This window comes from Leopardus geoffroyi, chromosome D3 (assembly GCF_018350155.1).
Source record: "Leopardus geoffroyi isolate Oge1 chromosome D3, O.geoffroyi_Oge1_pat1.0, whole genome shotgun sequence".
Lineage (NCBI taxonomy): Eukaryota > Metazoa > Chordata > Mammalia > Carnivora > Felidae > Leopardus > Leopardus geoffroyi.
Window position 1 is genome coordinate 46,634,217 of NC_059339.1, and position 22,432 is coordinate 46,656,648.

Below are 22,432 nucleotides of genomic sequence, written 5' to 3' on the forward strand. Positions count from 1 at the left end.
AGAAAGGGATGAATTCTGTTATCTTCTAAAAATGTGACCTCTATCAAGCAATATTTTCACAAAAAGAAGGACAGCATTTTCTGTGGAGAGCCTGGAATACAGGTATTCCATGCAAACTCTGAAGACACTGCAATATTCTTGGCCATTTGTTTGTTTCTAAAGTTGGTATCCTTTTGTCAAACTAAGAAATTAGCTAATAGATGGCCGCATAAGCTTTGAAACAAGATAGACTATCTTCTCTAATGGATAAATTTTCTAACTGAAGCTGAGTGTGATACAGTGAGGTTGTTCTTTCAGCACTAAATTTGGAGGCTGAATACTGGGTTTAGCTCTGAACGTGGCCCCCACCTCTCTACATAGACTTGGGAAAGTGGCTGTTCCTCTCTGCAGGCCTTCCTTTCCTCATCTGTCAAAGGTTAACAGATCATTGTATCAACCTTTTGGAACTGTGTTTTGTGAAGGTGCCTTAGTGGACAGAAAGGTGGTTGCATTTGCCCTATGCCCCAGGGAAATCTTTTGAGGATCACCAGATTAGATGCTTTACAGTCTAAGAGTGATTCTACGACCTTGGGATTTTAAGCAACTAATCCAGAACACAAACTAACATAACAAAAATAAATGAGGAAAATATTCACAATTAAGTCCTGTCTATCACAAGAAATTTTACTAAGGAGAACTATATTCACAAACTTAATTTTTAATTCAGTTGTTTAGAACGTGAAACAACAAAATCTCCCTCATATAAACACTGTAAGTAAAGGTTGATTTCTCAAGTAAACTCAAAAAGGCAGTATCCTAAGTGTAGCAAATAATAAATAGGTAATGATGCAGCTACAGAATAGTTTCCAGCCACCAGGTGTAACAACATGTCCATGTCTCTAGTTCCCATGTACCAGAGGACAGATGCCCCTCCCCTGAATCTCAACCACTGAGCACAACTTCCTTGCTTCCTGTCATTCCCGTGACACCTACAGCTTCCCATCAGGGTTTCTTTGATCCAACACCCCAAGCCACAAACCACTTCTCTGTCCCTGAATTGAGCATGAAATCCTTTCAAGGCATTTTTCTGAAAATAAAGCATGGGAAGACTGTCTCTTGTAAAACCGTTGGGTTTATCCTTTCATCATTTGAGTCTCACAGCAACTCCTGAAGTAGAGAGAAGGCGTCTGTTTTAATAATTCTGTGTTACATGAGAAGAATAGGAGACCTAAGAATGAGCCGCCCAGAGTCACATGGCAAGACCACGGTCACTAATACTGGAGCCTACAGCTCAGGACTCCAAATAAGAGCAAGTCCATATTGTCCCATCTGTGCTTTCTTCTTGGGCCTTGCCCAAAGTCTCCCTGACTTTGTTGTCATCAGTTGGATGGACTGAGTGAGCAGTAATAAAGATTGTGCAGTAAATAAGGGTGAACCTGTGAGCATCCAAAGAAAATTAGACACAGGTTATCTGCTTTTTCCTCTTTGGTGCTGGAGCCAAGTTTCTGCAGAGAAGGAAAGAACAAGATGGCATATGTAGAACGGACAATGGAAAAATCCTCCAAGGATGGGGGTGGGGGGAGGAACAGGTAGAAAATTGGAAAGACAGTGAGAAACAGGTGAAGACAAGGGAATGATGATCATTCCTCCACCATGCAGACTGTCAAGAGGTAGAAAAGAAGTTGTCAGGGTGAAGGAAAGAGGAAGAAGATGAGAAGCAAGTCGGTAAAGGAAACAGAAATACCAACCAATGACAACAAGAAGAGTGAGGTAAGAGAAAAAAAAAATTGGAAGTAGTTAAAACCTTTGCAAAAGTATTATGTGTTTTAAGTATTAGAAGGGCAGCACGCTACACATATTAGCAGTTCTTAGTCTAGAAAGATGAAGTCTCAGGAAACACATGATTAAGTCTATAAAATAAAGTAATGGATAAAAACCAGCAGGAGTATACTAAGTTACAAAATACTACAATTATGAAACCTACAACTTGAAATCTGGAAAAGAACAAATTTTGAACAAATTATGTCCTTCCAAGAGACAGAGGATAACAAATGTATAGAACCTAGGGAAATAAACTAAAAAAAAAGTGATGGAGATAACTATAAAAATTAATTTTAAACAAAAAAGATGGCAACAAATAACAAGCTAAAGAGAGTTCTTTGAAAAATAATCAAATAAACAAAGCCTTAATGAGACTGATATTAAAGAGATTAATTGGAAATATCCAAATGAATATTAGGAAAAAAATGGAAAACGTTAGGAAAAAATATTTAATTACAGATTCAAAATAAGTTAAAAAAAATAGTAAGACTTATGAAAAACCTTATAAAAATAAATTTCAACACTTAAATGGAAAGGATAAATTCCTAGAAATAGAGAACTTGTCAAAATTGACCCCAAAAGAAACAGAAAACTAAAATAGTCCTATAGCCATTAAATATGTCTAATTACTAGTTTAAAAATCCCACAAAAATAGCTTTATAAGAAGGAACAGACCACTTCAATTACATACAAGCTCTTTCAGGGAACAGCAAAAGAGAGAATACTCCCAAACTCATTTTATGAAGCCAGTATAATAACCTGGATACCAAGCCCTGATGAGGACAGAACCAAAAAAAAAAAAAAAAAAGAAAGAAAGAAAAAAAAATTACCAACCAACCTCATTCATAAATAGATACTAAAATCCAAAAGAAACCAAATCGAGGAGAATGTTAAAGATAATACATAATGACCAAATTAGGTTTATTCCAATTACACAAAGGTGGCATATCATCAGAAAAAGTCTAAAAACATTAATTTGAAAAAATATAATTTGCCACCTTAATAAATTAAAGAAAAACCTTATGATGCTCTTATTAAATGCAGAAAGAATCTGATAAAATCCAATACCCTTTCGTGTTTAAAAAACCTCAACAAGAATTAAAAGAACTTCAATAATCTGAGAAATGGTATTTATTAAATATCACTCTTAATAGTGAATTATTAGAAATATGCCCCTTTTTAAAAATCAGGGATGAACACCATTTCCCACCATCTCAGCTTCCATCCAGTATTGTCCTGAAGGCCCTCTCCAGTACATTAGGAACATGAAAAATAAATGAGATTTAAGAATTGAAAGAAAGGAACAAAACTGTATAATTATTCTACAATTATGATTGTCTACAGAAAATCAGTCTGTCTTCATTATTTCTACTTTCTTGCTTCCCATTTACTCTGCAGCTCATTGCAATACACCTTCTTCCTATGCCATGCTTCTAGAACTTCCCGCATCAGTTGTTACCTCAACTCGTTGACCCAACTGTACCATTGGCCTCCCTTGTTCTGGACTTTTCCTGCCTCTCTGGCTGATTTTGCTCAGTGTTCTCCCCTCGCTCCTTTTTTCCCTTTTTGTCTTTTAATATAAGTATTCAATCCTTTGATTTCAAACTCTTTCAAGCTGGATGTCTCCGAGGTGACATTATTTACTCCTTCAGCCTCAAGCTCCATGTTTATTCAGGTGACTTCTAATACTAACGATTCACAAATTTTTATTGAATGAGTAAGGATGCCCTTCTTGGAGGTCACCATGTCCAAAGGTGAACTCACCCTCCACCTACTCCCTTTATTCCCTCCTTCAGTAATTTATTCGCCATAAGCCTGCGAACTGTCTAGAATTCCATCTTCTCCTCCATTCTGCATATTCAACTATTATCGGCTCCTATTAGGTTATTTTTGAGTCTCTCTTGGCTTTGTACCTTGCTTTCCTTTTCAGTAGTCACCACCTTAGTTCAGACTCTGATTATCTCTCTCTTGAATTCCTGCACCTGGTCACCCTGTTTTCAGGCCTTCCTCTAATCCTTTCTGTAAGGAGCAAATCTGATTAAATCTCTCCCCTCTTCAAAATCTTTCAGTGATTCTAATTCCCAAGATAATGTTCAAACTCTTTAGGCATATTTAATAAAACCTTTCAAGAAGACCCTGCTTCTATTCATCTAGCTTTGACTGGTTTAGCAAGTTATCTGACAAGGTAAACACTGTGTAAATACTTACTGAATTAAGGACAAAAAATTACATAAAGTAATAGATATCAAATCAATGGTGGACCCTTATAAAAATGTATGGGGGTTATATCCTTACTACTCTTAAGTTAAAATGAGAGGAAAATTGTATCTGCCTGTAACTCATTCAAAATTCATTAGACAGAATATAATCTGGTATTGCACTCTCTAGCAGGAATTCAAGACAAATACAATTGCATGCAGGTTACAGACTTGGTATCCTTGTGATACAAAAACTTACCAGGAAAAGATCCTGGGTCATACCAAGCATGACAAGGCTAATCACACATATACACTCTCCCTGCGCCACCGGCCTCCCCCCCCCCCCCCCCAGCCTCATACTGCTTAATTAAAACCTTAAGTATTTTTGTTCAAATACTTTACAAATTATCAAAATGAAAACCTGCTTCATTTTACATAAACTTCCTATTTATTTAACTTCTGTCCTAGTTGCTTCCAAAATTAATTTGAAATCTATTTCCTGATTATACACAGAAGCTAAAAATTTAGAAATAATGCTGAATAATGTGGACCAAGTAAAAAATCTAAATTTCGCTTGGAATTAAAAATTCTTATAATCCTCACAGAGCTGATAAACACAATTATATGTTTGAATACTAAGATACTAATAAGTTTCTAAAAGCTTCTTAGAATATAAATGGTAAATGTCATAAGCGGTACATAAAGCTTAAGACATGGTATTACATAACTATTTTTATCAATTATTTTACATACAGTATTCTAAAATTTTTTTTTTTCAACGTTTATTTATTTTTGGGACAGAGAGAGACAGAGCATGAACGGGCGAGGGGCAGAGAGAGAGGGAGACACAGAATCGGAAACAGGCTCCAGGCTCTGAGCCATCAGCCCAGAGCCCGACGCGGGGCTCGAACTCACGGACCGCGAGATCGTGACCTGGCTGAAGTCGGACGCTTAACCGACTGCGCCACCCAGGCGCCCCTACATACAGTATTCTAAATGTGCTTGACTGTATTTATATACTACCCTGTAGTATGTGCATCTGCTTTTAAATATGGAAAATCTAACACCTTTTTTCATTTCCCTCATTCTGCAAGGTGTACAACTGAGGGTTGAGAGATTATGTGGGTCACTTTCCGCCTCAATGAAATTCCCTAAAATGAGCCTTTAAAGAGGTTCTAAAGAGGGGAGACTAGAGTCTGGCAATCATAGTCACAGTGACACAAATTCTTTTAAGATCCCAGTCTAGTAAAAGTAGTACTGGGACAAAGGCTGAAATAGCTCTCTGGTCATCATGCTCAGATTAAGTATCTACTCAATCAAAATTGAGCTAATTTACCAAAGTCATCAACTTCACTGCTGAAATCAAACATGATTTGGACCAGAGATGAACTTCGGTGTGTCCTCAAACAGAAAAAAAAAAATTTTTTTATACTTAGATCCCCATATTCTAGCCTACACATTCCTCCACCAACACGCATTTCAAGCATTTTTCTCTTTTGAAAAAGATTCCTAAGTTACCCTAGGTCTCTAAAACAAAATGCCTTCAGTCTGTCTTTGAATCTAATTAAAATTAAGAAACTTTTAATACCTTTAATAACTCTCAAAAGCTGGACTAAGCTCTTCCCTGGTATCTTCCCTTTCTTACTAGCCTCCCTCCAAATCCAGAAAAAACCAGCACAACAGAAAACACAAAACAACTAGCCACATGCTCTGAATGCTGGGGAACGTGATTCTCCACTGGTTTAGGCTACAAAGAAAGCCTATGAGTAATCAAAAATCCTTAATCAAAACAAAGTTAAAAGCTACCTCCCTTCCCGCTCCCCAGCCCCAGTATAATTTCTCCTTTTCTCTTTAATCCACTCAAGTGTTTCCTTGGAATTTTAGCGGCCTCCAAACAGCGGATGGTAAGTTCATCTCAATGTCAGCCAGGGCAGAGACATGCAAAAAATCACTAACTTGGAAGGTTATTTAGGACAATAATGTCTTTCACTGACTTACTCCTCCCACTCGGGCCCCACTTGACCTACTACCAATATTTAGCTGGGAGAAAAAAAAAAAAATATCTGTCCACAGGCTTTCCCCCCAGTGGCTCTTCCTGTGGGAACCCGACGCACACCCGGAGCCGGCAGGAAGACCCTGGCGAGGCAGGGACATCAGGGTCTCCCGGCTTCGCGCACCCCTCCCCACTCGCCCGCTGCTGCACTCCGCTCCCCGCACAGGCGTCCAACTATTCTTGGATCTACTCACATCCCTAGATCTCGTCTGGCCGCCCTCCCCCCTTCCTCCCCTGGTGTCCTCTGTCGCCCCGAAGCTGACCTAGCAAAGCCCCCGGCGGGCGCACACACTCACCCACCTGGGCCGGATCTGGGGATCCCCGGCAGAGCGCTCCACCCTTCACTCCTCGGCCAGCTCCAGCACAAATGCGCCTGCCTGTCCCTCCGCCTCCCCTCCAGCCCAGCCCAGGGCGGCACCGCAAGGTCTCTCTAAGTCACCTTTGCTCGGCCCGCCCCCGGCTCCAGCGAGGTCAAGCAGAGGCGCGGCCCGCCCGCCAGCGGCCCAGGACTCCGGTGCCGGGCCGCCAGAGGTCCGTGCAGCGCCCTTCGGCCGCAGAGCCAGAGCCGCCCTCCCCTCCAGGGCTCGCCGGGGAGAGTGCGAGCAGCGCGGGGAACGGCCTGCGGCAGGCAGCTCCGCGCTGCCGCTGTCGTCGTCCAGTCCCTCCTCCCGAGGCCCCCCTCCCGCGTGGCCCACTCCGCGGAGGCGCAGGTAGGGACGTGCCCCGGCCGGCGAGAGCCCGCACACAGCCCTTGCGAGCGAGCAGGCGGACTGCGCGCCCCGCAATTCTCGGGGAAGGAAGTAAGGAAACTGCTACTCGGGCTCTGCGTGCATCCCGCGGAGGCTCCTGCGAGGTCCTAGAGCGGGCTGTGTGCTCAAGCCCTCTCCTGGCGACGCCTGCCCTGACAACTTCTAAATGGCCAGCCCGCCCCTGGGGAAAAGCAGAGAGGAATCCTCTTTGGACTCTTGCACCTCAAAGGTAACTGACTCTTACTCTGGCTTACACTTTAGAGTGAGGGTTTCTGATTCCAAAACAAACACTAGTCCTCTTGTCCTTTATTTTTTTAATGCACGTTCTAGGCTACCATTTGGGCAATGAGGAAAACAATGGTATTAATTCTACTAATGTGAAACCTAGATGGTTTCTTATTCCGGCTAGGCTTGAAGGGTAGACCAAGACGCCCAAGGACAGTAAAACCACGTAAATAATACACTCAAGTGGGGTGTTCAGGCTAAGGAAATTTCTGTGAGGCTCGGGTGGGGGTGGGATACACATAACTTTCAGTTCCAACGGTTTTAAACAATATAAATCTGTCCTCAAACTTTAGGGAGCAGAGTAATAACTGAACCAAACTGAGTATTTCTTTAACAAGATCACGGGGGACTTTAAGTTCGCTGTCCCAACAGTGGTGGCTGTAACTGTGCTACAGATATAAAATGCGTAAAAGATGATGCAACAGTACACTAGAAAATTTGGAATTTATGTCAATGAGGTTTCATAGTGTCTTTGAAAAGTCCGTTTGTTTTTTTCTTTTTCCCCCATTCTAAACTAAATGGTATTGTGAAATGTCACATTAGGCACTAAAAGCAGCTGCTACACAATCTTCCTCCCTGGACTCTAAAAATCAGAGAATTCAGTTTACAAAAGTGGTAGTAGGCAGCAAAGACAACAAAATGTTTTAGAGGGCAATTTACAGAGCACCTAAACTGTGTCAGGCACTGTACTGAGGAGCTTCACATAAAGTAACTCATTTGTATTCTCATTTTCAGATTTGGAAATGGAATTTCCAAACATATGCTCAAGGTCAAGATATAGATCCCAATTGGTCTGCTCTTTGTACTCTTGCCTTTGTACATTTCATTATGCATTCATTCACATATTTATTAACTGTCTACTACATGCCAAGTACTTATGCTAGACACAGATGCTACAAAAATACCTAAGATACAGTTGCTTCCTTAAGGGGCCCTTTAGTAAATACAGAATCAGACAAGTAAATATATAATGATACAATGTGATAAGTGCTCCAACAGCAAGGACTCCCAGAACAGGAGGGATATCTAAGCCAGTTTTGAAGGGTGGAACCTGGGATGAGGCAATGGTCACAGTCATCTGACAGCACAATTCTTAGAACTCTATCCCCACAGAGTGGCAACAGGGAATCTGTTGGGTGGGGGGAGAGGGGGTACAGGGAGACAGGCAACTGAGAGATAGGAAGGAAAAACAACCAACTTTAAGGGGTGAGAGGAGGAGGAGGAAGAAGGATGAACACAGGACAGCTTCCATGATTGTGGCTTGGGGTCCTGAATAGGTGTAATTCTGCTTTAGACACACTGGTATGAAATGCCTGTGATACAATCATATGTAAATGTTTAAAAGTCAGCTGGATATACTGGTTCATAGCTCAGCCTAGGAGAGATCTACATTGGAGATATCGGAGTCATCATGGATTTCTGTTTGAAGGAATGGCTAAGATCATTCACGGAGAATGCCAAGTGAAAAGACCATTGAAAGAAACCAGGGGACAATAACATTCAAGGCACAGGCAGATGAAAAGATGCTTCAGAAGAAAACTGAGGAGAAGCTGCTCTAAAGGAAAGAGAAGACAGAAGAGGTAGGCACCACAGCAATCACTGAGAAGAATCCCCAAAACAAGTAGCAGTCAAACACCAGATCCATCACAGGACAAGCAAGGTAATTTAAGGGTATCCTCTGACTTAGCAGTAAGGAGATGGCAAGAATGGTTTCAGTGGGCTAGTTGAAGAATAAAGAAGTAGAAACAAAGTATCACATTTTCTAAAATAGAATTGGAAAGGCATGTTGGGAGACCAGCTATAAGGGAGTAGAGAATGCAAAAGAAGAGAGGAGCTGTTTTTGAAGCAGGATGGAAGGAGACAGATGCCAAGGAAAGGGAAGAAAAAAGAGACTGGGGGAGGGAGTGGCAGGGAACTGACAGCATAGACAGCCGCTGCCTCATGTTTAACAAAGAATTTTGCTCAGAGCAGAGGGAGAGGAGGAAAGTGAAGACATGACAGAGAGGTGAAAGCCTGAAAAGTACAAACATTAAGAAATGACTGAAGGACTTTGAGCAGTCCAGGAAACTAATGAAGAGGAGACCTCGACTTTTAAAGCTCTAAGCCCACAGGAGGGCATGGTTTCTCTCCAAAGATTATCAGCATCTCATCCAAAGTAGCAATACCTTCCAGTTGGTTCCAACAGAAGGTCCAAATCTCTCCATTACACCACAAACTGAGTATCACTATCCTAATCATACATCTGGATTCTAGCTCTTTAGCAGTCAACTCAGGAGACTTACCATGGGACCACAGAATATTTCATAAGTGAGCTTACGCTAGTTTTAAATAGGCAAGTTCCTACCTTGGAAAACCTGGTTTGACTAATATCAAAGGGAGCTCCATAATACACAGAACAAGAAGGAGACCAACAACAGCACTGTGTGACATTTTAGCCACTTGTGATACCACTCTCTGGGTAAGGAAAACTATAGAAACAATAACTCATGAAGCCAATTTCTAGCCTTTTGATTTTTTTTTTTTTTTTTTTTTTTTCCACATAGGATCCACATTTAACATGTGGCTTGACCTCATGGCCCTGAGATTAACAGTTGCATGTTCTACCAACTGAGCCAGCCAGGTGCCCTTTTAAACAGAACTCTCAAACAAGGCTAAAGACAGTTGTGGCATTCACATTCTCCAATGTCTCCCCCAAGAATATCACCCCAAGAACACCTAATAAATTTCCCTTTAGTAAATCAAACTCAAACTTTACAGCTTACTTTATATATTGCAGTTTTTTCCAAAAACACAAGTTGTGTTATTTACAAGTAAAATATGCATATATAATGCACCTCATTTAATGTAGAGGTCGTATGGAAACCTTGAATATCTGGGTCATATCAGAGCATCCCCAAATAAGCAAACACTCACATACCACAGAAATAGAAAGACCCAAATCCAGGCATTAAGGACTGTTCTCATTATAAACCCCTCAATTTCTCATACAGAGCCAGCTTGTTCTAACTGTGAACATAATTTTACCGAGTTTGGTCATCTGGTTTTCTTTTTAATAAACAGAACATTAGAAAGAGTAAGGCAGAAGGGATCAGTATTCTGTTACAGACAGGCACACAGTTGATCTAAAACTCAAGAGAAAAAAATTTTTAAACCCATAAAGAGCAAAACTAAATTCAAGGGCATTGGCAGGACTGGGCCATTTTGTCAAATTACAGAGTCCTATAAACATTATCCCCTGAAGGCATCTCTGCATTAAGATACAGAGTAATTATGAACATACAAAAGGACAGCCCAGAAAAGATAAAATTAAGTGCTAAAAATTTAGCATAAGATGTAAATGGGTAATATTTAGAATAACTGTCATCAAAGAGAGTAGAATAAAAACAAGTTTTGCTGCTGTGGAGGCTGGGATCACTTCAATCGATTGGATCCCCATTATGTGCCAGGTACTGTACAAGGGGTTTTGCCAATATGATTACATTTACCTTTCAAAACATTCTTTTGTGATTGGTCACCACTTTAAAAAGGAAATTGTATATGAAAACTGAGGCAGACAGATTAAATAGCGGAGCATGACTAGACCCAGGTCTCTGTGAGTTCAAAGCTTTTTAATAAAATTTCCAGATACAGAAATGTAACTTACAATTCCAGATAAATAAGGCATTACTATACCTAATTATTCTGCTCTGACCTCCATTATACTATTAAATTCTTATATTAGTTCTTAGCCATTTGAAAAGCTAACTTTGATGATGTCATTTATCTTTTAATTATTTGGGGGGCCTTTTCATGGTCTATAATCATATTTCTCACAAGGAAATCCATAAATACTACTGAGAACCTCAGAGTTGATATCTCATAGCATTAATTAAAAAGAAACTTAAAGATGCCTTAAAAGTATGAAGCAATAAGTGCCACTTCCTAAATGAGTCCTATGTGTCACACAGTGTGTTAATATGCTGTATATACATATTATTCATCTATACATTTATACATTTGATACCCACACCTGATACTGAGGTGTTCACATATTTTCATTGTGTTAATATGCTGTATATACATATTATTCATCTATACATCTATACATTTGATACCCACACCTGATACTGAGGTGTTCACATATTTTCATTGTATAGAAACTAACCTACAGTTGGTTAGGAAAAAGACAGATTTTTAAAAGGCCCATAAGACTTTCAGACCAGTGCTGTTAATAGTGACTTACTATATGGTCTCCCTTATTGTAAGATGAAAATATCAAGGTTCAAAGAACTTAAGTAGCTCTTTGTCACTTGACTAATAAGGATGGAAAGAACACAATCATTCCACAAATACTCAAATTTTCTTTAGACAATACCACCTTCTCCCAAAATGAGTTAAATCCAAAGTTAAAGACACAAAAGCTCCAAAATGCCATCAGAGAAAAGGGGTCACGAGTGGTAGATAGCATCCTACAATAATAACTGCTGATTTGTACTCAGGGCTTACTATGTGTCAGGAACTATGCTCAGCATTTTGCTTACATTATGTTATTTTATCCTCATGACAAATTTAAAAGTCTAAAAGTCTAATTAAACTTTAGGCTAATCTACTCTTGCACATCCAGATTTTCACAGAGAAGTAATCATGAGGCTGTATTTTTAAGCAGTTTAAAAATTAGCATAGGTCGGCTTCTCCAGAAATTAAATTACTTCTAATTTAGCATTTACCTCAAAACTATACATCTCTAAAACAAAGACGTTATTGACACATCCAGCAGGTGCCACAGAAGAGATGTTAATGAGATTTGGTTTTACGATGTGTTAAGTATTACCTGAATCCCTAGACACCATAATTTGTTCATTTTAAAAATGTTCTACAATGCTATTCAGATTTATTTAGATCACTACATCATGCCTCATTTAAGTAAGCTAGAATATGACATCACCAAAAGTAGAAATGCTGAGGGGATGTTTTCAAATAGTATTGGAAGAATCAACCATTTAAAATGCTTAATGAACAGGGGCCGCTGGATGGCTCAGTCTGTTAAGCATTCGACTCTTCATTTCAGCCCAGATCATGATCTCATGGCTTTGATCCTACAAACCCATGAATGCCTGCTTGAGATTCTCGCTCTCGTTCTCCCTCTCTCTCTGCCCCTCCCCCGCTCATGCTCTCTCACACACGTGCTCACTTTCAAAATAAACCAACTTAAAAAAAGTTCAATGAACAATTATGTTTTCCTGTGATAGTTAATAAAATTCTATTGGCCTTCTGGAAGTTTGTTTTAAATGAATTTCAGATCATTTACATATTTTTTCTCCAAATAAAATACAAAATTTGTGGTGTACATAACAAAATTGGCATTAAAAATTTTTTAACATGAATTCACAAGTCTTCTGTTATTTTTTTAATGTTTGTTTATTTTTGAAAGAGAGCGAGCGCGTGCGCATGAGTGGGGGAGGGGCAGAGAGAGAGAGAGAGAGAGAGAGAGAGAGAGAGAGAGACAGACACACACACACAATATACAAAACAGGCTCCAGGCCCTGAGCTATTGGCACAGAGCCGGATGAGGGCTCGAATTCACAAACCTTGAGATCATGACCTGAGTCGAAGTCAGATGCTTAACCAACTGAGCTACCCAGGTGCCCCCACAAGGCTTCTATTCTAATCACAAGAAAATAAAATGTTACATCTTTACATATACGTATCTCATATGTATGAGAGAAATATACAAAACCATTTTCATCTGCCTTGTTTTATCAAAACGTAGTTTCTAACTAAAAGGTACAAAAATTGTAACAAGAATAAGAAATGTAGTGTCTTAAACTAAAACGCTGAAGACTGAACATATATGTAGAAATTAACAGAATGGGGGGCGCCTGGGTGGCGCAGTCGGTTAAGCGTCCGACTTCAGCTCGGGTCACGATCTCGTGGTCCGTGAGTTCGAGCCCCGCGTCAGGCTCTGGGCTGATGGCTCAGAGCCTGGAGCCTGTTTCCGATTCTGTGTCTCCCTCTCTCTCTGCCCCTCCCCCGTTCATGCTCTGTCTCTGTCTCAAAAATAAATAAACGTTAAAAAAATAACTAAATAATAAAAAAATACAAAAAAAAGAAATTAACAGAATGGAAAAGAAGGCCTATGTCTGCTTGGCTTGCATTCAGAAAAAGAATTACTAATGGATAAACATATCACTCTTACCAATATTTGGGAAAATGGCAAATTTTGAATGGGAGAAAGCAGGGGGAAAAGAATACAAGTTATTTCACCCATTGAGCTCAGTTCACACAGATTAGTATGACAGCACTCTCTTTCTAAATAAAAATACTGTGTATTTTTCTTATAAAACCTCTGGTTTCCACAATATTTTCGCAACCCTCTTGTTGAAATGCCACAAGAACTCTGAGTAGAACTTTAAAACATAGTTGATAAATATAGCTATATAATTAGATATGAACCTAAGTTACTTCAGAATCATCTTGCTTAATCAAGAATAAATGACTTTTAAATTTTAGTGAAAAACAAAGCTTTCACTTTCTTTGTTAAGACTATTTTCTCCTACCTTTGGACAATTTGAAAGCAATGACTTATTGGATGATTGAGTATGTGACACCCAGACAGTTACTGAAAAATTCAATTCCAACTACCTACCCCTTCTTGTTTAGTGAAGAGATTAAGGCAATCACTCAAAGCTACACAAGTTTCTCTGGAAGCTTCAGAGACAACTTCAACTTTCTGAAGAAATGATGGAAGCATGTCTATAAATAAAAATAAATAAATAAAATTAGGGTGATTTTTAAGACCACAAAAATCTTATATTATTTTTTAAAAGTAATCTCTATACCCAATGTGGGGTTCAAACTCACAACCCTGAGATTAAGAGTTCCAAGTTCTACCGACTGAGCCAGGAAAGACCACAAACATTTTTATATGGACTAACTTTATCTTTCCTTCTAGCCGCCTTAAACAAAGGATATAGTATATTCCTTGAGCATCATTAAGTACCTACTGTATGCAGGGCACATAAATTGGTACAGTAAAAGAAAAGATGAACCCTTGTCCTAAGAAGGACTATATCCTGAAGAGTCAGGACTAAAACAAAACAAAACAAAGTTTATAGGAATAAGTAATATAATGTTTAAGAAAAGCAGTTAACATTTCCTTTCATGATATTCTATGCTAGATAAGTAGTTTTATTCAAAAGCCAAGTGCTAGAAAGAGATAAAAATAATACTGTAGTTGACATGATGGCTAACATATCTAAAGGCAGCATTAACTCAACTTCCTCTAGTGCTTATTGGATAAATGTTTGGCATGGGAAGGTCTTTGCACTCTCACAAATGTGTCCCTCTGGGGGCCCAGTATCTTTTGGATATAAGTTGTGAACAAAAAAAATGGTAATGTTACGATCATCCCAGGTTCCCTAAGGAAAATCTTAATCCATTTACCTATTACAAACAACAACAACAAAACAAAAAACAAAAGGCTGGCAAGAGAAAGCTGCAAAATGCACACACATCACTTAAAAAATAAAACGTCATTTTCTGTTCAGATTAATGCTGGAGAAATGTACTTAATTGAAATAGTTTTGGACTTTGTGTTAATTATATTAAGATCTTCTAAGCGTATCCCTTCTAGCAAATAACATTAAGAAAGCTTGTCATCTAAAAATAAAAGGAGAAAGACAAATCTATACCACCCTTTGTATTTTAAACAATCTTGATTAATTTAACACAGGGTTCTTAAAACAGGGTAACCAAGGTCAATAAGCAAAAGCAATCAAATCCAACAGCTGGCACCCTATAATTTTCAGGCCATAAAGTGGGTCTCATCAAAAAACAAATATTTTCAAATGAGTGGAAAGGAAAATAAATTCTACCAAGAACATATAACAAATTATTTACAGTCATTATTTTTAGGTGATAAAATTCTATTATTCTTCATTCTTTAATTTTCCAAGATTTCTGTAGGAATGTGACTTATTTTAGCAAAGAAAAGTCCTTTTCTTAGAAAAATTATTTCTCAAAATCCATAAGGCAAAAGTGGGCAACAAGAGTTAAATGTTAGGGGGGTCTGGGTGGCTCAGTCTGTTGAGTGTCAGACTCTTCATTTCAGCTCAGGTCACCATCTCATGGTTCTTGAGATCAACTCCTGCGCTGATGGTGTGGATCCTGCTCTCTCCCCGCCCATTCCCTGCTCTCTCTCCCCACCCCCCCTCAAAATAAATAAATATTAAAAAAAAAAAAAAAAAAAAAAAAAGGAAAAGGTCAGAGTAAATGGAGGTATGAACAAGCTTTCATTAATATCTGGATATAAATACCAAATGACATTTTATCTTATTTTTCATACTATGGAATACAGTTTCCTAGTGTTAGCTATTCTTAATAACACCCAAACAATTGAAAACTACTATATCCTAAAATAAATTTGATTTCACATGCTTTATTTTTCATTGTGAATCTCTGATACACATTGTGAAGATTTTTTCTTTACTTAGTTGCTAAATAGCAAAAAAGAATACCATATGCCAGATGCTGTATGACTTAAATAGTACCTCAACAGATGTCTCACAGAGCTGTGGATTGAATACCGTGAGGGGATGTACAAAAAAATCAGGCACAGCCTCTGCCTTCCATAAATGCACTGGGTAATCTAGTAATTTTCCACTTGCATGGCAAAAATGGTAAGAAAATGGAAGCACAGTCATTCATGGATGTATTTCTTTTTATTAAATACCATGACATACTTAATCATCTATAATTCTGTGTTTTAGACACTTAATACTTTATATACTTGTTGATTAACATAAAACATGACATGTCAAAATAAATTTTGAATTTCAAGATTCAAAACAAAACTGATTCTGTAACTTTTTAAAGGATACTCCAAGAAATATATATTGACTTTTAAGAATCCATTGTTGAGAATGTGTTTGATTCTTTTGTCCCAAACAGAGTCATAAGGTATCTCCATTTCTATGACAGTCTGGTGTTCAAGCAAGATTTTGAAATTAACATTAACTTGCACAGTAGCTCTGTTTAAGAACAGATACTTTAGCACCAGGGCAGTGTGTCAGAGGCCTGTTGGTTCACAGTGGCATGCTTCACATATGATATGTTTCATATTGTTATACAAAAAGAAAGAAAACTGCTAAGCTTCTAGTAAAGTTACCAACTGTGAATCACTATAAATCTGTTTTAGCCAATTAATATTTAGAAACTTAGTCATAATGAACATATGTAAAAAGGTCAGTATGTAACCATATTTGGCCTATTATAAGAATTGAACACTTAATTTTGAGGAATAATGTCAATTTTTTGTACTAAAAGTATTTTTGAACTCAGGAAAGATGCTAGAAGACCTCATGTGAAAAGCTTAACTTTAGAGACATGTATAAAAAGCTCACAATCTGTCATTTTCATAACATTGTACAATTTTTAATTGGGTAAGTTTTAAAACTATTGGGGGAAATACTGGTTTCTTATTATGCTAGCAAACTAAACCTAATACAGATGACCTCCATCATTCTCCTAACATAAAAGAAGTCCACGCTCTTTAGCCGACACTTAAGATACTCTATAAGTTGAATCAGTTTCAGCTATACTATTTTTCTCAAAGTATTTGTTTTCCTAGAAATATTCTTCTCCTTTACGGCCTCTAAACCTTTCTTCAAGATGTTTCTTCTTCCCCGAAAATTGGAAATAATAATTATTCATATTCAGAAGTTTCTCCACTTAAACCTTTTTTGTTCAAGGCCAAGTTCAAGTGCCATCCTTCTCATGAAGATTTACATATTTTTTTACGATGAAGAAAAAACAGCAATGCATCTGTGTACGTTGAGAGACATGATCTAACCTACCTGCAAAGAGGCATTTTAAAAACTGACTTTCACTCCTAATTGGAATTATATAAATGCCTCAAAATCCGTATGCTCTCCTCAAAAAAGGAGAAAAAGATATCTGCATGTAAAAATCATCAACTATGTTCTAAAAATGTTTACATAAAACTGTAACTTGAAAAAAACTGAGAGGTCACACTGAGAATATAAATGTATTTTTTTGTTGTTCAAATTAAGATTACTAGCATGAACACAATCACTTACGAAACAAGTACTACTAACCATTCTGTCTGTATACAATCTGTATTAGCTGCAATGGAGACTACACATAGTTTAAAACATCATGTGTTAGATGAGTTACAGCATGAATTAAATGAGAATAAAAAGATATGAGGGATGTTATACGATATAGGTAGCAAACAAATTATGCATAGATTTTAAAAAAGGTTAAATATTCAGAGGAAGGAATAACCATTATGGGATGGAGTGATCGAGTGGAGTCTGATAAGAGGTGAGACTTGAGTTGGATCTTGAAGAACAACTAGTAGTTTTATTGTTAAATATAATGCCCAATAAAGCAAGCATATCTAAAATATCTATAATTATTATTTTCCGATGGTATAGACAACACTAGTCCTGAAAGAAGATCCTATCAGAATTGTGATCCAGGGAAACTTGAGACAGTCAAGAGACATCCACTGCTGACTCAAAGGCCACGATGTGGCAGTTCAGGGCTGACTTGTACAATCTATATACTAACTTGACAAAACAAATTTGGTTCTTGTTTCTGAGTTCAAAAGAAGTTATCAATGTATAAGCTAGGTAAGTAGGTGATTCATTTCATCCACTCAAAACATGTACAGCTGACCCTTGAAAAACATGGGAGTTGGGGCATCGACCCCCTCACAGTTGAAAATCCATTTATTATCTCTGACTCCCCCGAAACTTAATTACTAATAGCCTACTATTGACCAGAAGCCTTACCAATAACAAACATTCAGCTAACACATATATCATACACTGTATTATATACCGTATTCTTTTTTTTTTTTTTTCAACGTTTATTTTTATTTTTGGGACAGAGAGAGACAGAGCATGAACGGGGGAAGGGCAGAGAGAGAGGGAGACACAGAATCGGAAACAGGCTCCAGGCTCTGAGCCATCAGCCCAGAGCCCGACGCGGGGCTCGAACTCACGGACCGCGAGATCGTGACCTGGCTGAAGTCGGACGCTTAACCGACTGCGCCACCCAGGCGCCCCTATACCGTATTCTTAAAATGATGTAAGCTAAAGAAGATATTAAGAAAATCATAAGGAGTAGAAATTTTATTTACAGTACTATGCTATATATATGTATATATTTTAAAGCCATATATAAATGGACTCATGCAGTTCAAACCCATATTACTCAAGAATCAACTGTATAGTGCCCATGTGCCATGCACTAAATTGCTGTAGATTATCAGCAAATAAAAGACAAAAAATTCCTGCCTTCATAGAGTTTATATTCTAATAGGAAAGGCAGACAATCAACTACAATGCATATACAGCAAGCTTGATAAGTGACAAAGAGAAAAAACAAAGCAAGGTAGGGGAATATCAAGTGTTTGAAGGCAGGTGAAAGTTTAGACAGGATGAGGTCTCAGAGTCCTGGCAGGAGAGACCTGGCAAACTCAAAGGGCACCTGTAAACTCTTTTAAAAAAAAAGATTACACACAAAGGGAGCGAACTAACAGACTGCCAGGCAGGACAGTTGCCACCCTGGAATGGAGAAGCAAAAGGATGGGCCAGTGTCCCTAAGCCCAGCAGGAGCTGGAGTCAGAGGGGGGACCTTCAGCCAAGTCAGGAACAGAACAGTGCTATTACACCACAGCCTGGCTGGAGGGAGCGAGGAAAACGCCTGACTTCTCTGGTCCCCTCTACCAATCTCCTGACAGGGTCTCCTTTTTGCTGAGTCCAATCAGAAGCCTGAGGGTGAGAAGACTCCAGTAATGCAGTCTGTAGTGATCAATAGCCCTTGGCACCAAGCAGGGCAGAGAATGGACATGGGGGAGCAAACCAAGGCAGGCAGCAAGAGAAAGCCAAAGAGATGCACAAAGACCTGGGCATGTAAGGATATGTGTGAGTATCCTAGAGAAAAGCCTTAGAGGGCCAGCACAGCCCAGGCCGGAGGCAGGAGTATGCCCAGCCTCTCTGAGGGACGGCCAGAAGGCCAGTGAGGCTGGAAGATGAGCAAGCAGGGGTAACCAGGAGAGGACAGAGAGGTCAAAAAGAACTGAAAAGGTTTGCAGTACTAGGACATGAAGACAGAGAGGTCAAAAAGGACTGAAGAGGTTTGTGAGTCATCAGAAGGAACTGGTCTTTCATTTTTAGTGAGATGACCTGGAATCTACTACATGTTTTGAGCAAAGAACATTGTACACTCCTGTTTTAGAAGGGTCCCTGGGGCAGGGAGTAGAGGGGAAGAGTGGAATCAGAGGGCCAGTTAGAAGGATGTTTCAATACTCTGTGGGAAAGACAATGATGGCTTGGGCCACGGTGGCAACAGTGAAGGAGGCAGGAAGTGTGTTTACTCCAAGCCTAGTTGTAAGTGGGTTGAACAAAAGTGCTTTTTCTTTAAGAGCTTTTTTCTTTTAAATAACTGAAATCATTCTAATTTCTTTAACCAAGGATTCACTATATGCATGTAGTAACATGGAATAAAGTATATGTGTTAAAGTTGGCACATAAAATATATCTTTTAGAAAGTCATTAGCAATATATCAATCATCTCACAAACATTAATATGCTCTCACCCACTAATCTCACTTCCAAGAATCCTAAAGTAATAAAGTGATTCTGTATTTTGGTACAGAATATCCTCTTTGAAATACTACTTTATTTCCTTAGACCTAATTTCTGTTTGGATGCATGCCAAAACTTAGGTATCTAGCATTGGCAACATATCCTTCAAGGTTCAGTGAATGCAGTATTGAAACCTCTATTTTATCATTACCAAAAACCTGATTGCAAAGACAAAGAAAATCACCTAAAGCAATAAAACTTTTGGAAGATTCCCTGAGGCTGGTCAGTCTGTTCTTCCGTAAAGCCCTAAATTTACCCTTAAGTAGTAGCCAGTTGTTGACTATGATAAATAATGTTGTGTTGTACACTTAAATTTGATCACACCACATTACCATCACTTTATTACCACCTTATTTTGGTACAGAATGTCCAACTTACAATGGTTTGAATTACCATTATTTGACTTGATGGTATGAACACAAAACATACTCAGTAGAAACCATACTTCGAATTATGAATTTCAGTGTTTTCCTGAGTTAGCAATATGTGGTATGATAATCTCTCGTGATGCAGGACAGTGGCAGTGGGCTGTAGTGACCAGTCAGCCACGGCACTGATACACTTACAACCACCCTGTATCCAGATAGCCATTGCTTTTACTTTTGGTACAGCAGTCGAGATATTCTGTGGTATTTAACACTTTAGTATAAAATAGTCTTTGTATCAGATGATTTTGCCCAGCCACTGGCTAATGTAAATATTCTGAGCACATTTAAGGTAGGCTAGGCTAAGCTATGATGTTTAGTAGGTCAGGTATATTAAATGCACTCTTAACGAGATTTTCAGTTTACAAGGGGCTTATCAGGACATAACCCCATCAGAAGTTGAGGAGGATCTGTAATCGTAAATAAAACTGAAAAATAAGTTTGTGATTGGGCTATGAATGTCCTTAAATGCTAGGATAAAGAGTTTGTGTTTTATTCTACAGTTTTTCAATCAAACAGTTTTTCAATGGGAAAAAATCTATGATCAAAAAAGTACCATTCTAAAATTAATCTGGCAGCAATAATGCAGTATTTCAGAGAATCTGAGTTGGAAGAGCTCTTAAAAGCCTCTGGTTTCCCTTTAAGGATGGAATGCAGGGGGGTCCCAGAAGGCAGGGAGACCACAGGGGAGCCTGCTGCAGGGACATGCATTTGAGGGGCCACAGAGCCAAACTAGCATGGCAGAAGTAGGAATAAGAAGTAAGGGAGGGGGGTCTTAACGATCACATAATTTTGTACTAAAATGTAAGACAACAGTCACAAATACAAGGCCTTGATTCTGTACACAAACATTTTAGTTTTTCATCCTGAGAAGTTATTGGCAAACTATGTAGACAGTTTGAAATAGATAGTAGTTTGACAGAACATGTCCTATCAGCAATAAAATACATGGTTTAAGATTATTCTATATATCCCTTGGCATTAAAGTACCTCAGTTACCTTCAACTCTTTAATTCCATTCATGAAATCATCTTAACCCTATTTACTATTTATAAAATATGCAGATTTATTATCTCTCTATACCCATGGCTCAAAAAATGTTTACAATTGTTTGTGTATGAACTTAATTGTAGATACATAAAATAACATTGTCAGATCATAGTCAGCCACCTCAAAATTTCCCAGATAGCACATATCTTCTATAACTGAATACCATTCATGTCTTTAAAACACAAAGACTCACACCATTCTTACGAGTGATATGTCATATACATAACATGAACCAAGACATTTGACTTGAGGTTTGAAAAAATCCCAAAACTTAATTTGGTTGTAGTTCTGATGTAATTTCTTTCTTTGGTCTATGTTAAAGGAATTGCTCTTTATATTTCAACTAACTCTAGACATTTTCTACATCTTTTAAATGTTGTTGGTATTTCTTACTTTTGATGGTTCTTGAAGATGGTGTTTTTAAAGCTCATTGATGGTCACAGTTGCATTACTATAAATATACTAAAAACCACTGAAGGGAACACTTCACACAGGTGGAGTGTAGACTATGTGAATTCTATCTAATGAAGCTGCTTTTATTTAAAAAGTCCTGAGGATGAAGAGTGCTAACTAATATAATATTCAGCCCACAATAATCGAAAGGATTTAACTTCTGTTCTTCTCAAAGCTATCATCACTGATACAAATACATGTTTGTGGAATTGACATAAAGGGATGCCTGAGGTTCATTTGGACAGATATAAAATACCTGAGCATGATTAAAAATGATAAACTCAGAGACAACTAAATCAAGTATATTTTAGTGAAGTTATTTATAAAGCCATCATAGCTAAAATCTAAAACAATAGTTAGGAATCTAAAGTCTAAAAAAACACAGCTTTTAATTTACAAAGTAATAATTGTTTCTGAATATGTAATTTTTATATTGGATTTCTGACTTTATATTTTATTTTGACTTTCGGAGTATTTATAGTCAACTCTTGATAATTTGTAACTAATGGAGACTAAAGGCATAAAAAATTACTGCTGAAAGGTAGATTAACATTAGAAAGATAAGTTCACATATGCATTCATAGAATCATAAAAGGCCAAGACCTGGAAACAACCAACACCTTCATTTGGGAAACAGAGACTCAGAGAAGTTAAACATACTATTCAAATTAACAACTGGTTAAGTGGCAGAGAGCAAGGATTCAAACTTAAGACAGTTTGATTCTAAAGTCCAAGTCTTGGGGCGCCTGGGTGGCACAGTCGG

At 38.2% G+C, this 22,432-nt stretch overlaps 1 protein-coding gene and 1 long non-coding RNA gene across 8 annotated transcripts in view; one reads left to right on the forward strand and one right to left on the reverse strand.

The window, feature by feature from the left end:
- Nucleotides 1-22,432, reverse strand: part of OSBPL1A (oxysterol binding protein like 1A) — a 246,851-nt gene that overhangs the window by 126,826 nt on the left and 97,593 nt on the right. For 2 of the 7 annotated variants that reach the window (XR_006707209.1, XM_045456885.1), the window contains exon 15: nucleotides 13,711-13,817. The exons of 1 other annotated variant lie outside the window; for it this stretch is intronic. Coding sequence is in view for 1 of the 6 variants with exons in the window: in XM_045456885.1 (XP_045312841.1) it covers nucleotides 13,711-13,817 (107 nt within the window). In the remaining 5 variants the exon portion in view is untranslated. Of the gene's footprint in view, nucleotides 1-6,347; nucleotides 6,872-13,710; nucleotides 13,818-22,432 lie in introns of those variants that run through there. 4 more of the 7 variants (XM_045456890.1, XM_045456889.1, XM_045456887.1 and 1 more) reach the window with 3 other exon arrangements.
- On the forward strand, nucleotides 6,918-11,211 carry LOC123587289. The gene is made up of 3 exons (XR_006707210.1): nucleotides 6,918-7,029; nucleotides 8,515-11,105; nucleotides 11,197-11,211. It is a non-coding gene; the product is annotated as an uncharacterized LOC123587289 (long non-coding RNA).